At 48.4% G+C, this 14,606-nt stretch overlaps 1 protein-coding gene across 1 annotated transcript in view; it reads left to right on the plus strand.

Annotated features, from left to right (window-relative positions):
• Nucleotides 1-8,655: 8,655 nt before the first annotated feature.
• The window catches only part of MAN1C1 (mannosidase alpha class 1C member 1), a 54,240-nt gene continuing 48,289 nt past the window's right edge, over nt 8,656-14,606 (plus strand). Inside the window, exon 1 of the mRNA XM_010228653.2 lies at nt 8,656-8,848. Coding sequence (XP_010226955.1) covers nt 8,834-8,848 — 15 coding nt within the window. The 5' untranslated portion in view covers nt 8,656-8,833. The remainder of the gene's footprint in view (nt 8,849-14,606) is intronic.

Raw genomic sequence — 14,606 nt, forward strand, 5'->3', positions numbered from 1 at the left:
AGAAAACACTGATCCTTGCAAAGCTTTGTGCGGGTTCTTGAGGGAATCTGTTTAGTCCAGACAAGGATCCAGGGGAGATTTTCTCACTCGTGTGTATGAATTAGGCATTGTTCTGTGTACCCACTTAGAGCAGGAAAAGGAAAGAGAAATGTCCTCAAAAATGTAATTGGATCTATTGGTCAAAATAGGAAATTTGTCTTTCCATGGGATCTCTTAGATACTAATCAGAAAATGATAGGGCGCTGAATATGGCCTGGAGTCCAGAATGGAGATCTTTTGCCAGAAGAAATTCCGTCTCCAATGCCAGGACAGGGAGGCTGCTGTGAGCCCTGGCTGTGAAAGGGCCCTGCTTTGGCTACGTGTCCCATGGGCTCTCCCTATCCACCAGGCGTGGGCTGGCAGATTTTTACATTTTGATGTGTTTCATTGGCCTAGACTAAGCTGCTCTCCCCAGGCTCCACTATAAAGATAATGCAGATAGTTATTCATCCGAGTGACCTTAGAAAGAAACGCGCTGCCTTCACCCTGAAGGTGCCTTAACAGAGTCTGTTCTGGGCTATGCTCGGCTCCCACCGCACACGGCAGCGTTTACCAGGAAGCTCCGTGCACTGGAATATGGAATCTCATTGTCACGTTAAATTACAGGAAGGCTTGAAGGGAAAGGGCAACGGTCTGAGGTGGATTCAGCCTTATTGGGATTGGCACTCAAGGCAATTTTTCAAAATAAGAGCAACAACCTTGCCTTTCAGGGGAAAATGAACAAATCCTATAAAGCAGGACTGCGATGCCAACATGTCTTCAAAGAGCAGATTCTTCTTTTATGGCTTTACCTTGTGACTTGCCATCATCATTTAAAATCCGAAGTCATGTTTCTTGTCTGGATGCTAAAGATCTGACACAGGAGCTCCCACTCTGGAAATGTGAACTCCAGTGTCTCTGCTTCCTTGTGTTGGTTAACGTCTAGATATGGAAAAGGGTAATTCTCTAATTTGGCAAAGCAATGCATAGCAAAGTGCTTGAACAACTTTTATTACCCTCTGTAGGGAATAGAAATATATTTAGCCACTGGAATATCTGCTCCATTAACCTTAGCATTTCTTCTTTTTCTTTTTTTTCCTTATGTGCTGTTCGCTTCACTGAAACAGGTCTAAATCTTGCTTACCTTGAAAGTCTCTGTGAAGGGACTTCACCCATTAGACACTGGAATCCGTGCAAAAAAAAAATTGAGGAATTTATCCCAGTCACTAACCTGGAAGCTGGAGATGGCTGCAGAAAGAGGCTGGTAACTTCTGAGTAGTCCCAATAAAATACTTGGGAACCTGGGTATTAATCTTAATATAATTGCCCGAAGGGCATCTACCGACCTACTTTACCCTCCAGTGTAAGTTTCTGTAAAGTTGACAAATGGTTTTAGCAGAGCCTTAGTGGTCACCTGAGGATGGCCAATATATAGCGCTATAAGCTGGAATTTTTATTGCAGCACACGGTTTAAATGACTTTTAACTCTTTGGAAGTGTTTCTTTTCCTCCGTAATGGAAATATTTACATTATCCTGTTCAAATGCTCTAAGGTGTCTTTATTTCTCTTGGCCTGGCTCATAATAGCCTAGTTCTGAAGCATTAAAGTTTAAGGGAAATGAGCTTTGCACCAAGGGAAGTTGGAAGACATTTTTTCCTCTCTAAGATGGATCTGTTCACATTAGGAAGATGCTTGTTCCATAATGGTGCAGATTTCTCATTTACCATGTGTAGGGGAGATTTGCAGCAGATCCAGGGGCTCTCTTTATCTCTTTATGTCACCGTAGTAGTACAGGAAAATAATTAAGAGGGGTTGAAAATCTCATCCAATGAGTTCATCAAGGATTTCCCAAACTGCACCAGTAAGAATCCAGCCTAAGCACAGCCTGGGCAGTATCGTACCCTTCTTGCAGCTGGAGGACACGGAGGTATTAAGTCTAATAACTCTAGTTAATAATCTGATTCAAAGCTTTCTTATATTGTTATCTCTTGCTGAAAAGCCAAGACTGCCTATCCTGTAATGGGTATTTTGGTAGGTTTCTTTGCAGCCTCCTTAGATTGGTGGGATTCAGTCTTTGCTTTGTGGTATTCAGGAAACAAATGTCCTCTGTGGAGGTTTCCATGTGGTTCATATGAACCCGTTTGTCTTCCTTGTCTTTGTAGACTGCTACAAAGCAGCGTATTAACCCCGCTGGTCTGCCGCCCGCAAGCTGGGGATCACTGCCCTAAATTACAAGAGCGCTTGTCTGTCACCCAGGGGAGCTCCCGTACTAATCCACATCCAAAACAGACTCCTCTGGGCATGACCCTCTTCCGAGTCCATGCCGGAGCACTGCTGAAATCACTAACCCCATTGCATAATTACGCACAGAAGTGACGGTTCAGCCAGCGGCTCTGCAGCAGACTGGGGCTTGTGGGGCTCCCGCAAAGCAAAAGAGCTCTGAGGCAGGTAGTGAAAAATGTATAAGTGTGTTTCATCTTTGGCCAAGACACAGAGCAGAAGCAAAGGAAATTTTTTTTTCCAATCTGTTGACAATGAATAGGATGAACAGAAAGGTTCTTCCTCCACGTATTCCCACATGATGATTAATCTTCCCAGCATTTGAAGATGTTGGCCATTATTTTCTGGCTTGCCTTGAAATCCACTCTTCAAGAGCAGCTGCAGAAGGATATATTTATATGATGAAAGAAGATTCTGTGAAATATTCATCTGCTACAGTGTCCTCAGAACAAACCTGGTCCAGCTCTTCACAGAGAGCGGAGGAGACTGTCTGAGACATGAGAATGTCTCTGGATTTGGGACTAACAATGGACTGCACAGATGGCTATCAAATAAATGGGAATTTGCCCTTGGGGAGACGATTTCCTTTAAATTACTAGACAGTCTTGTGCGACTACCCAGCAGTCTGGCAACTTCTGAAGGTGTCACTTAGGCTGGTTGCTTCTGTGGCTGGGAAACTTCCTGTGCTTCATCAAACACGAGGTCCACCTGAACAGGCAGATTTTACTTGAAGAGAAAGGCAAATATTCCCGTTCCAAACAATTTGAGATTAAAAATCAAAACAAACAGTTTTACCTGTACATAAACAATAACTCATTTTTCAGGATGTCTGCACCACCATATCGTATATAAATGTCACTTTGGATTGACTATAGATATGTTTGACATGAGCCAATTATTTAAGCTTGCTTTCAAGATTGTTGGGCTTTCTTAATGCATCTGTTCTTCAAATCTTCTTTTTGTTTTGCCTTTTTTAGACAAAAATGTCTTACCAAGCTTAGCAGAGATTTGTCAGTAATTCCAGCTCACCTGAAATGCATTTGCTGACAAATCAACTCTTTGTCTGAAAATTATTCTTAGACACTTTCCACTTGGGATCTTATTTCTGAACCATTCCAAAATAGGAGGTTGCTCCACATTCGCAACAGTGAATTCATTGCATTCTTGTAGCCCTTATCTCACTTAAGTAGGGGAAAATGGAATACTGGAATACAGCTCATTCTCATGATGCTGATTTTAGTGAAAAAGGGGTCTTTAGTCTGCTGAGTTAGTTAGTGTTACAGGAAAGTAATAAACTAGTACTGTTTCCATTCATTTGCTCCATGAACCTTCTGCTATGTTTCTGCTTTTGCAGAGTTTTTCCTCTTGTTTTGGATTTTCCCTGGCAAAGAAGAATTAAGACTTTTGAGACACAGACCTCTACCATAATTAAGCAAGACTCCTCTTCTTGTGAAAGCTCTTTGTCGTGTTTCTATACAGTTCTAGTTTAAGAAATGTAAAACTGATTTTTATTTCCCATGTGAATGGCATTTTCCTCCTCCTTTTTCTTAGGAAATTGTTAGGTCTATGTGAGGTAGTGGTGGCCTTTTTATTGTGCAAATGTCTCTTTCTCCTGCTAACAGAGAACTGCCATTTGAATTCTCAGCAGGACTTTCGAATATCCCTGGACGTAAGTTTAAATTCAGATAATTAATATGTTGTATATAGGACATGCGGAATTAAAAGAAAAGCAGTCAAACCTGCTGGTCAGTGCATGATGAGGGTCCTTAATTCAAAGGTTTGGAGACAAGATATGCTATTTCTGTTTTACAAATTCAGCTCTAGCTGCAACATTTCAATAGTTGCATAGACAGGAACTGTGTTCTGCATCAGCTGGTCACTCTTGATGCAAAGAGAAGGGGTCAATAGCCTTTTGCTTTGTGGGTTTATCACATGGAATTATCATATGAAAACCTTATGTCTGCACAGCAAAAAATATATGAAATGACACTAAGCACAAATCAGGGCAAATTCCACTATTGGCAGCACAAGGTGGCAACAGTTGCCAATGGGATCATTTCAAGGAGAAGGAAGGCTGCTCTAAAGAAACTTAAATGTGTGTTTTTATACCTTCCGTCATCTCCTTTATACAGTATTTTTCTTGCACTATATATAGGTCAAAACTGCCGGCTATGATTGGAGGGATCTTGCTCTATTTGCTGAACTCATCTGGCTATACCTAAATCCAGCAACATCTTCTTGGTTATGTTATTATTACAGTTCAACGTGTCTTATTAGGATACCTCTTCCCAAAACCATCTCAGTTCTCCCAGTCAGTGGATGGTCTAATCTAAGGAGCAATCGTGCATTTGGGCTCTGTTCTTCAAGCAACGCAAGCCAATGTCACGTTCTCCCTTGGTTAAAATCAAGCTGCCAGGTCCTCTGCGTGGCTGCAATTCACTTCCACGCAGCAGCTAGCGACGTTCCTGATTATCTAGGCTTCTCAGGAGCTTTGTGTCCTCTGCTTGTATTTCTAAAACCTTAAAAAAATCGATATCAGCCAGATCTCTTCCGTCCTGAGTCATTACAGGCCATCAGGGATGGTTTTACTCATTCTCACCGTTGTGGATGAGCTCCGCTTTGACACATTTTAGGGCTGTTGCTTGCGTAAAGTTTCAGCCAGTTTAAACATATGGATTTCCCCTTATCTGATCGTGTCCAGATAAAGTGAGGGTGGGTGCAGCGGACCTGCAAGCTTACACATATCTAAGCCTTTTAACAGATGCTAGTCCTTGTGTGTGCAGGCAAGAACGAAGAGGGACGGTGCCTCGGAAGCTCCGTGCTCTCCGCAACATTCCCGCTGGGCTGCATGGGAGTAGGAGCCCACGGTGGGAAGAGCCGGACGCAGCAGGAATTCCCGGCGGGAGACTCCCCTCCGCCTAAGATCCGTCTTTGGAAGCTGCACGGCAAATTAGGCACCGCACCAGAGTGAAGTGTCAGAAATCTTTTAGCTACGCGCTGGAAAATGGCACCTTGTTCTGTCAAGAGCCGAGCTTGTTCTCTTAGAGATAAAGGATTTCTCCTTTTTAAAACCAGCGTTTTCACCGGGTTTTGTTGTTACTATCTATATTTTGTAGTAGCTATCAACAAAGTTTAAGCGTCTGGTTTACACGCTGTGTAAACCTGCTTTAAAGATGCATGCAAATGTACTATCGCTTTCTACTCCAGTGAAACAAGGCTGTTTTTCTGCAATACTAACCACGTTAGCTCTGAAACTGCCTGCCAGTGATTCAGCCTTTCTCCCATCTGCCTGCTGCAGCCTTTCTTTGCCACGCTGCCTAAAAATCACAGGTCTGAGTGGTACTGAGAGCCGGGCAGGGCTTTCTGGCTAAGAAACAAAGTGCTTTTCCAGCCCGAGAGAGGCGTCTGGATGCTCCTGCAGCCAGAACGGGAGCATTTCCTAGAGGCAAAGAGAGAGGAAAAAAAATCTAGCCTATTTAACAGATAGGCTAGAGACCTGAGTGTAATTATCTTGCCAAACTCTTTTGCTTTGAGTATTATCTATCACTCTGTAGTTTTCCTCCTCACAGAAAGGTAGATATTAAATTCCAGTTTTCTCGTGGCCATAAAAAAGTAATTTTCTTTAAAATTATTTCTTCCAGTTCTGCTAAAAACAGGAATCATAATGCATCAGGATCCTCATCTTTCCAGTAATTACGCTCTGCCTCCTAACTCCTTCAATGCCAATTTCTCAGTTTACATGGCTCCTGCCTGGAACTGCAGTCATAAGGCAGAGACAGGGCTCTCTGTCTCCTTAATACATAGACTAAATTGTTTTAAAAATGTAATTAAACATTTACCTTGAAGACAATGCTTTGTCTTCTTTAAGAAGAAAAAGGATATCTTAATTTAGCCTAATTTAGAAAACCTTTAATTTCTAGCATTTACCTTGGAGACAATGTCATGCTAAAATGCAAAGCAAAGCGAGGATTTCTTAATTTAACAGAATTAAAAGATAAGCCTTCAGCTTCCCTATCACTGCTGCATAAAATGAAAAACCAGGCACATCCCTTTGGTGTGTTCACAGATGTCAGTTCTCTTATCCCCTCTGATGCCCCCAAATCCTCTTAGAAAGCAGCACTGTGTAACCTTTTCTGTCATGGGGTGTCTGTAAGCTCAAGGGACCAGCCCCACAACACTGGAGCTTTTTGGGGTTTTGGGGGGTCCTGCCTGCAAACCAAAGGTTCAAAGGACGCATTTCAGAAAAGCAAATAATAAGGATGTAAATTTGCCTCATAGGGCGGTTGCGTTCAAGTTCTGCGGGGCAGCACCGGAGATGTGAAACCACAAGGCTTATTTTTTTTTGTATTTTCATTATTGAAAATCTGCAGGTGCAAGGAACAATAAGGCGGTGCTCCTTAGTCCTACTGCTACAGCTCTTCTGCCCGTCTCCTTTTTATTACTTACAATACTTTTAATATGAAAGTGTCTTTATAATTTTTTTCATTTGCTGTTGTTGTTGTTGCTTCACATTTCGGGAGAGAAACACGTCATGATCCTCCACTCTGGCACAGGTGGAGCGTGAGACTTGGTGCTTTGCCGGTTAAGGTGGTGTGTGATGAGGGCTTAGATGTCCGTGAGGGCTTTGGCACCGAGGGCTTGGCAATAAAAGTGGATTTTGGAGTGACCAAGTTGACTGGGGAGGGGACCGAGTCCCTGCTGGGGACTGGGGCCCTCTGCACGCTGGGGGCCATGAGGGCAGCGCCCCCACGCCTTATTCAAAGCAGCTGGAACCTTTCGGCCAATCACAGCGGGAAAGGGGCGCCGGAGCAGCCAATGGGAGGCCAGGCTGGAGGAAAGGGGCGGGAGAACAGGCCCCTCCCCCAGCTCGAGCCGGGCAAGGGTGGTAAACAAGGAGGCGGGTCGCGCGGCTTGAGGGGCGTTCGGCGCAGCCAATGAGCGAGGCGGCAGCGCGCCCGAGAGCCAGTGGCGAGCGAGGGCGGGACGGCGCGGGGCGGGGCAGGCGCCGCGGCGGGCAGGTGATTGGCCCGCCGTCTTCCCGCCTCCTCCTTCGCCCCGCCCCGCTCCGAGCGACCGTTGGGCCGGCGCGCGGCCGAGGGGGCGGCTCCGGCGGCCGGCGGCGCCGTCTCAGTGAGCGGCGGGCGGGCGGGCACCGGCGGCTCCCGGTCCCCTGGCAGGCAGGGGGCAGGACGAGGGCGGAGTGAGCAGGAGGAGGAGGAGATGCGAGGCCGTTGCCTTCAATTAGCCCGATGCGCGTAGGGCGCTGCACGGGGGTTGCCCGCCCCCCACACAGAGCCCAACGGTTTTAACGGCCGCCGCCAGCCCCTGAGGGGAGACCGCGGAGCCGGCGGGGTGAGCGAGCAGCGCGAGGGGCGAGGCGGGGGCAGCGCCGCAGCGGCACCGGGGGCGTCCGCAGCCGCTCCCGGAGCGCAGCCGTCGCTCTGGCCCTTGGGTTTTGCCGGCGCCCGAGGAAGCAGAGCGAGACGGGGCGCTTGAGGGGGGAGATCCACCGGGAATCACTTAAAAAGACCCAAATCCGTAGTTTCCTCTGAGGAAACTTGAACCGCGCGCGCGCCGCGTGGCTCCAGGTGCCGCAGGGAGGGCAGGGGCAGCGCGGCCCGGGGCGCGTCCCGCTCTGCGGGAGCCCCGCTCTGAGGGGCTGCGGCGCCGCCGGGACAAAGCGCCGCGCGCGCCCTCATCGCACCCCTTCTCCCTCCCGGCAGGAGGCTGCAGCATGAACCGCCCGCGCGGGGAGCCGCGCTCGCCCTGAGCCGCCGCGGAGCCCGCCCGGCCGCCCCGCTCCGGTGGGATGCGCTCGCCGCCGCCGCCTCCATGCCGGGAGCGGGAAGCCTGAGCCGCCGCTGCGCGCCCCGCAAGGCTCCGTGCGCGCGGGCAGCGGCGCCGCTGCGTAGCCCCGGCCGCCGCCAGCCGCGTGCCGCCCGGTGAAGGCGCCCGCTGCAGCCGGCGGCGCCCGCCGCGCCCGCTGCCCCATGGTGCTGCTGCGCAAGCTGCCGGGCATGCCGGGCTGGCCGGCGGCGCTGGGGCTGCGGCTGCCGCAGAAGTTCCTCTTCCTGCTCTTCCTCTCGGGCCTGCTCACGCTCTGCTTCGGGGCCCTCTTCCTCCTGCCCGATTCCTCCCGCTTCAAGCGGCTGTTCCTGCCCCGGCGCGCCGCCGCCGCCGCTGCTTCGTCCTCCGCCTCCTCCTCCTCCTCCGCCTCGTCGTCCTCCTCTACCGGCGACACGGAGCTGCCCCGCAGCCCCCCCGCGGCCGCCGAGCCCCGCCACGCCAGCCCTGCCGCCCCCCGCCGCTCCGGGACAGGCTCCGCGGCGCCGCCCGCCTGGCCGCCCCGCCGGCCCACACGGCCCCGGGCTCCCGGCCGCAGGTGCGGGGCGCCGAGCCCGCCAGCGCGGCGCCCGCCGCCGCCCGGGACACGCGGCCCCCCTCCCGCTTCGACTACGAGCGGTTCCGGCAGAGCCTCCGGCACCCGGCGCGGGGCAGGCGGCCCCCCGAGGACCCCGAGACGAACGCCCGCAGGATGAAGGTTAAAGAGGTAAGAGCAGCCCTCGTCTTCCCGCTCCAAGCAGCCTGGCACCTTCCCCTCCCTCACAGCCCTGTCCCTTTTGGTCACACACCTCTCCATCCTCAGTCAGCTCTTCCCTCCTTCCCCCAAGCCTTGTCACCCCTCATCCCATGTCTCAAGTCACCCACTGTCTTTTTGGTCACACCCCATCCCTCTCTTCATTGCTATGTCCCCTATTCTTGATCACCCCTCATGTTATTTTCCCCTCCACGCATGCCTCCCCATGGCTTCGTCGCTGCTCATCCCCTCAGTTATCCCATGGACCTTTGTCCCCCTCTCCTCATGTCCCCCTCGCTTCCATAGGGTCACCCCATTTCTCTTTGACAAACAGGCATCTTGGAAGGATGGTGACAGGAGCGAGGGGTGGGGGGGAGCTGTGTTAATGGGTGTCCTGCAGCATCACCCTCTGCATGGGGTGTGTTGGCAGGTGCCTGTCGATGTTTCTACACTTTTCCTCTTGCCAGAGGAAATGTTTGGGTAGTCTAATAGGGTGTGACTGGAAGTAAAGAGCTGAAATTAGGCAAAGGCAAATTTCAGCATGGCTATTAAGGAAAAACTTGCTTGGCGGGAGGTGTCTGTGGTTGTGCAAGAGGCTCCCTCCTGGGGTATTGGCAGAAACCTGGCTGCTTTACAGCATTTAAATACATAAAAGCTGGTAGGAGATGATGAAACTTGTGCCGGTCCATGGGATGGACAGGCGGGATGTGCCCTCGCGGAGGCTTGAGCCTCGCTGTCCCCATCAGCCCCTTTGTCACTCTGCCTTGGGTGGAGTCGCTCAGGCCTCGTTACCTGCAAAGGGCAGCCCGAACCGCTCGCACCAGCCCCAGGCAGGGCTGGGGAGCAGCAGCAGGGAGGCAGGGGTGCAACAGAGGGGCGAATTTGGCCTCCTGCCTACACTTCGTGGAGAAAAGCCTGGCAGCCTTACAAACATTGCAGTACAGTCTGTGACCTAGTTAACCAAGAGCGATAGATTCCATGTAGGATTGGATCGTGTTTGTCATATCTTGCGCTGTGATGGATAGCAAACTTGGAGTGAATCTTGGTATGGTAGGAGATGCCAGCAAGTTAAATGCACAGACTTAATTAAGCGGAGCATTAATTTCCTGTGTTTGTTTCTTCATGGAGGTGCAAGTATTCCACGAACATGCTGCCCCACGTTGAACAGAGAAGGAAGTAAAAGACTAACGCTGTGGTAAAGGGCAGGTTATTCCAAGGGCTTTGAAGAAGAGTGTTTTCACACTCTGACAACTTTGTGTGTCCTTAAAACAAAGGCAGCATCCTTGGTAGGTCTCCAACCTGTGCGCCGAGCAGCCAGGCGCAGCACCCAGGGGTGCCTGGTTTCCTTGTGATCCCAGCCAGCGGGTGGGCAGCGGGTACCCGTCTCTGGCCCTCCCGTGTGCCTGGCGTTGGGAATATACGTTTGCGTGTGCTGCAGTCTCCCACTTTCAAGGTGCACTAGTGCAGCGTGATATAGCCAGGAATAGCCCAGCTTCCAGGCTGCACAAACAGCTCAAATTGGAAATCAAATTTATGAAAGCTAGTGGAATTCAATCCTTTATTTGTACTTAATTATTTTTTAAATATAGGATTATTGCAAGTTGTATGGATGCAGCTCCATCTGTTTGTAACACAGCCATAATCAGTGCCGGGTAGCAGAGTTAGATTTTTTTTCAAGGATGAGAATCCATAAATACTAGTTTTATGCTGACAGCTAATTACTCTTCAAACAGAGCTCTTATTCCTTAAAAGTGCCTGTGCTTCTATTTATTCAGAGAGGGAGAGAAACAAATATCATGCTGAGATTTGAGACTGAATGTGCAAAACAAGGGATGCTGGTCCAGCTTATGAAAGAGATAAGGTGTGTCCTCCTTTTCAGGATTTAAAGACATGAAAAAGCAAACTAAGAGAGGTTAGAAGATAAATGCTGCGTGAAAAGAACTGGATGGCTAAAAAATTGCCAGGAAAAAATAAGTCACAATGCAGCATTTAGGTGAGCAAGCACTCATGTGAGCACACGATGTGAGAGATTGCAGCAGGGCAGGTGATGGGGTTGCTGGCTGCTTTGGATGTGGAGGGCTGTGTTAGGGTGTTGTGTGATGTAGCAGCAAGTTGGGTTTTTTTCTCTCTCTATCTTTCCCTCACCCCCTTTTTCTTGTTGTTCTTCCTCCTTTTTCCAGAGCTTTAAGCATCAGAATTTTCTAAAATGTGTTCCAGACCACTCCGGTAGTTGAGTCTTCTTCCTCATCTTTGCCCCCCAGCCTGGACATTCTTACAGGGCAGTGTAAATGTAGCAGAGGGAGGATGGATATGGATGGTGCTTGTTGATTGAGATATATATATATATTTTTCCCTCATCATTCTGCCAGAAGGCAGATAAAAGCTAGGAGAAGGAATTGGTGCATGATCAAAGACTAGAGATGATGCCCAAATTGAAGACTTTCTGCTTTTCTGTAGGGCACTTCCAATGGAGCAGGAGCCCTAGCAGGTATCTCCTCTTTTCCACCCAGCCTCCAGATACTTGAGCCAAGGAGGGTGTGTCTTTAGGTTTTTGGCTGTTTTACGTGGAAACGATCAACTAATAATAATCAAAGCAGAAGCATAGTATAACTATAATGTTGTCCAGAGAGCAAAATCTGTGTGGTGTCTTTTTATTTACCTGCTGTTTGGGAAAATGCTGAGCAGCACAAGAGCACCAGAGCTGTTTGCACATTAAGAAGTTGGGCCAAGGGTATAACTCCCTTATTCTTGTCTTGAATGCTGCAAACATTTTTCCCCCCACACAGAAAGGAAGAAAAAAGATGGATTGGAAAACTGAAATGGTATGTAGAAGTCTGTTAAGAGAAGTAAGTACTGCAGTGATTTGAGTTGACGTGTGCATGCATGTATTCTGCTCTGCATCAGTGAATAACTTAGCAGAGTGGGCAGACTGCTTAGGTTCTACTTATTTTAAAGACAGTCCAAAGTCGATAAACAGTTTTTTTTTCCTTTCCCTCCCTGAGAAAAAGAGAGGAAAGCGCCCGTATTACACAGACTGCTTCCTGCAAAAGGTTGTTGGTCACCTAGAGACTTGCCTGGGATATGCTGCTGTGCGTTACTGTGCACAGCCGAGTACTGTGGGCACTCTGACCTTTTTGGAGAGCACTGGAATTAAAATGAATAACAATCTCGCCATGCTGCAGGTTGGGAAACTTTAAAAGGGCCTGGGACTATTTGTCTCCTAAAATGACTGATAAAAGTATTAGTTCTGTAATTGATCAGTCATGCATGACTTCAGGGAATAGCTGATTTTTGACATGCACCAAATAGTAATAAGTGATGCCCAAAAATAATAATAATAAAAAAATGTGGTTGTAGTCAGAAAGTGCCTGCAAAAATGCCACAGTGGGATTCCATATTTGTTCCCTCTCAACAATTTCCAGATCAAATTGGCTCAGTGAAAAGTCAAAATGATTTCCCCTCCAACTGCTGCTGCTGCAAACTCAGCCTTAGATCTGGGGAAATCAAATCGTGTGGTTTCAGCCTTTTGCATCATAACTAGTAATAAAAATTTTGCGGCTGGAGCTGAGCTCCCGGTTCTGGATGATGGATGAAGCAAACCAGGATCCCTCGTGCTGTCCCGTTGCGGTGTGGCCTTTAACGGGCTGGTAGGGAGGGAGATGCTACAGAGAGAGCGCAGCATCTTCCATAGCGTGTCCACTGCTTGAGGACAACCAACAAAACCAGCTAGAAACAGTTGCCCATGAAGAGGGGAAATGTGTGAATGGAACTAAGACTTATTGTTTCTTCTTATTCTTCAGGCATAAAGGCAAGTTTTTCTCACCTAATGTCAGTGAATACCCAATACCTTAACCTGACAGCAGCCTTGGTCCCTTTAAGTGAGGGTATGTGTCAAATCCAGTCAGACTTTTAGTCGTCTGCTGGAATTGTACCCTTGGGTCTGACACATTTGTTTCTTCTGCGTTGTAATACTGAAGCTGGATTGTTTTATACTGCCATTCTTCTTATCCTAGCTTTTCTTGTTGTCTTTGCTTTCATTTCCCTCCCCTTCCTCCACTGTCCTTTTACCATAGCTCTAAAGATGTATTTCCTTTCAAAAGTAAGACCCCAAGGGGAGAAAGCCATCGGAGTCCATGCCCATAGTTATCTGCACCACTCTGCAGATTAGCAGGCATCTATTAAGGTAGAAGAGTCTTTTAAACACAAATATCCTGACAGTTTGTCACTAAAGCCTAATTGGCAAGAAACGGAAGCGTTATCGGGAGCTGAACTCGTGTGGGAAGTTGATTAGCGTTGGATGCCGGGTCCCTTTGGTGGCTTTGACAGTCCCGACTGCTGCTGCCTGGCCAAGAAGAGCAGGTTGTTGGGGCAGGGCTGGGCCACTGCTGCTGGCCCCCTCCGAGTTCGTGTCCCAGCCCTGGGCCCTGGCGCGGTGCCCGTTCGGTCTGGCACAGCTCTATCCCACCCTTATTCTGGGGGGATTTTGTGCAGATCCATAAGCCCCACGAGCAGGCCTGAGCTCCCCAGTTCATTGAACGCAGGGCTGAAACCCCTTGTTGCTCTGAGCTGCAGTCAGCCTGCCGGCACCGTGCCGCATATCTGCCCTCGTGTTTCCAGAGCCAGCAGAAAATTCCTGAAAGGTTTTGGCCATCTCCATTTCCCAACCCTGTGCAACTTCTTATTCTTTCATTTGGCATAAATGCCTTTTCTTTTTGGAAGCAAGGGACGGATGATATTAAAACCAAACAACATATCAGTTTTAGTACGTAAGAAGCAGTTGCAGATAGGAATGCACCTTCCCATTCTCCTTGCTCTAAGACCCCTGGAAAATCTCCCATCCTTTGTGCTCATCACATACAAATGCAGTTTCTTCTAACAGACTTATTTTGGACACTGTTCTGGGTAAAAATTTTATTATAATGAAATAGAATGATGATCTCAAATCAGTCAGGTACCTTGTGATCAAATCCTAATTTCTCTGGGAGAAGAAATGCCTTTGCAATGAGAGTTTCCCTGCAGTTTGAAACGCTGCCTGGCTCTCGGCTTGCTGGAATTTTCCTTTACTCCATGCTTGCTCTCATGCGAGTTTATTTACTGAGCATCTGAAAAAGGGCACTATACTGTAAATCCCCCCTATGGTTCTTACAATATATTTTATGCTTCGCTAGCCTCTACTGAATTCATGCAAACAAGATTTAGACCTAACCTGTCTGAGCCCCTTTTGGCTACAGGGTATGCAATTAACTGGCTAAAAATATATTTGTTCTGTTGGCATACTGCATGAGTATAGAAAATACTTCAAATGCTGCGATCCATGCTACAGTGTTGCCTGCCTTAAAGATGCCCATGTTACCTTACCCTCAGCTGGAGTGATATCAGCATGAAATATTTCGGAATTTGAATGTGCTGTGCAATTTGAACACATTTGTTTTTACCTCCAAAACCTGATGCTGAAAGCAAGCGCTCCGCAGCAGCTACATTTGGTGTAAGACTAGTCTGCAAACTGCCGCTTAAAGGCAATGCTTTGTTTGCAAAACTGTCAGATCAGGGACCTTTCGTATTACAGCTAGTGACAGTGCAGGTGCTGGACACAGTGCAGCAAGTTTTTGGGATGCACACAAGGGCCTGTGAATTGCCAAATGAGCTCGCAAAATGCACATAAGCTGTTGTGATGTCCTCAAATGTAAAGGGATTTAGGGCAGCAGGGTCGGAGTCCAGCTGCTGCCGTTGC

The sequence above is a fragment of the Tinamus guttatus genome, unplaced genomic scaffold, assembly GCF_059628265.1.
Source record: "Tinamus guttatus ecotype Peru unplaced genomic scaffold, ASM5962826v1 Tinamus_guttatus_pri_ptg000397l, whole genome shotgun sequence".
Classification (NCBI taxonomy): Eukaryota; Metazoa; Chordata; class Aves; order Tinamiformes; family Tinamidae; genus Tinamus; species Tinamus guttatus.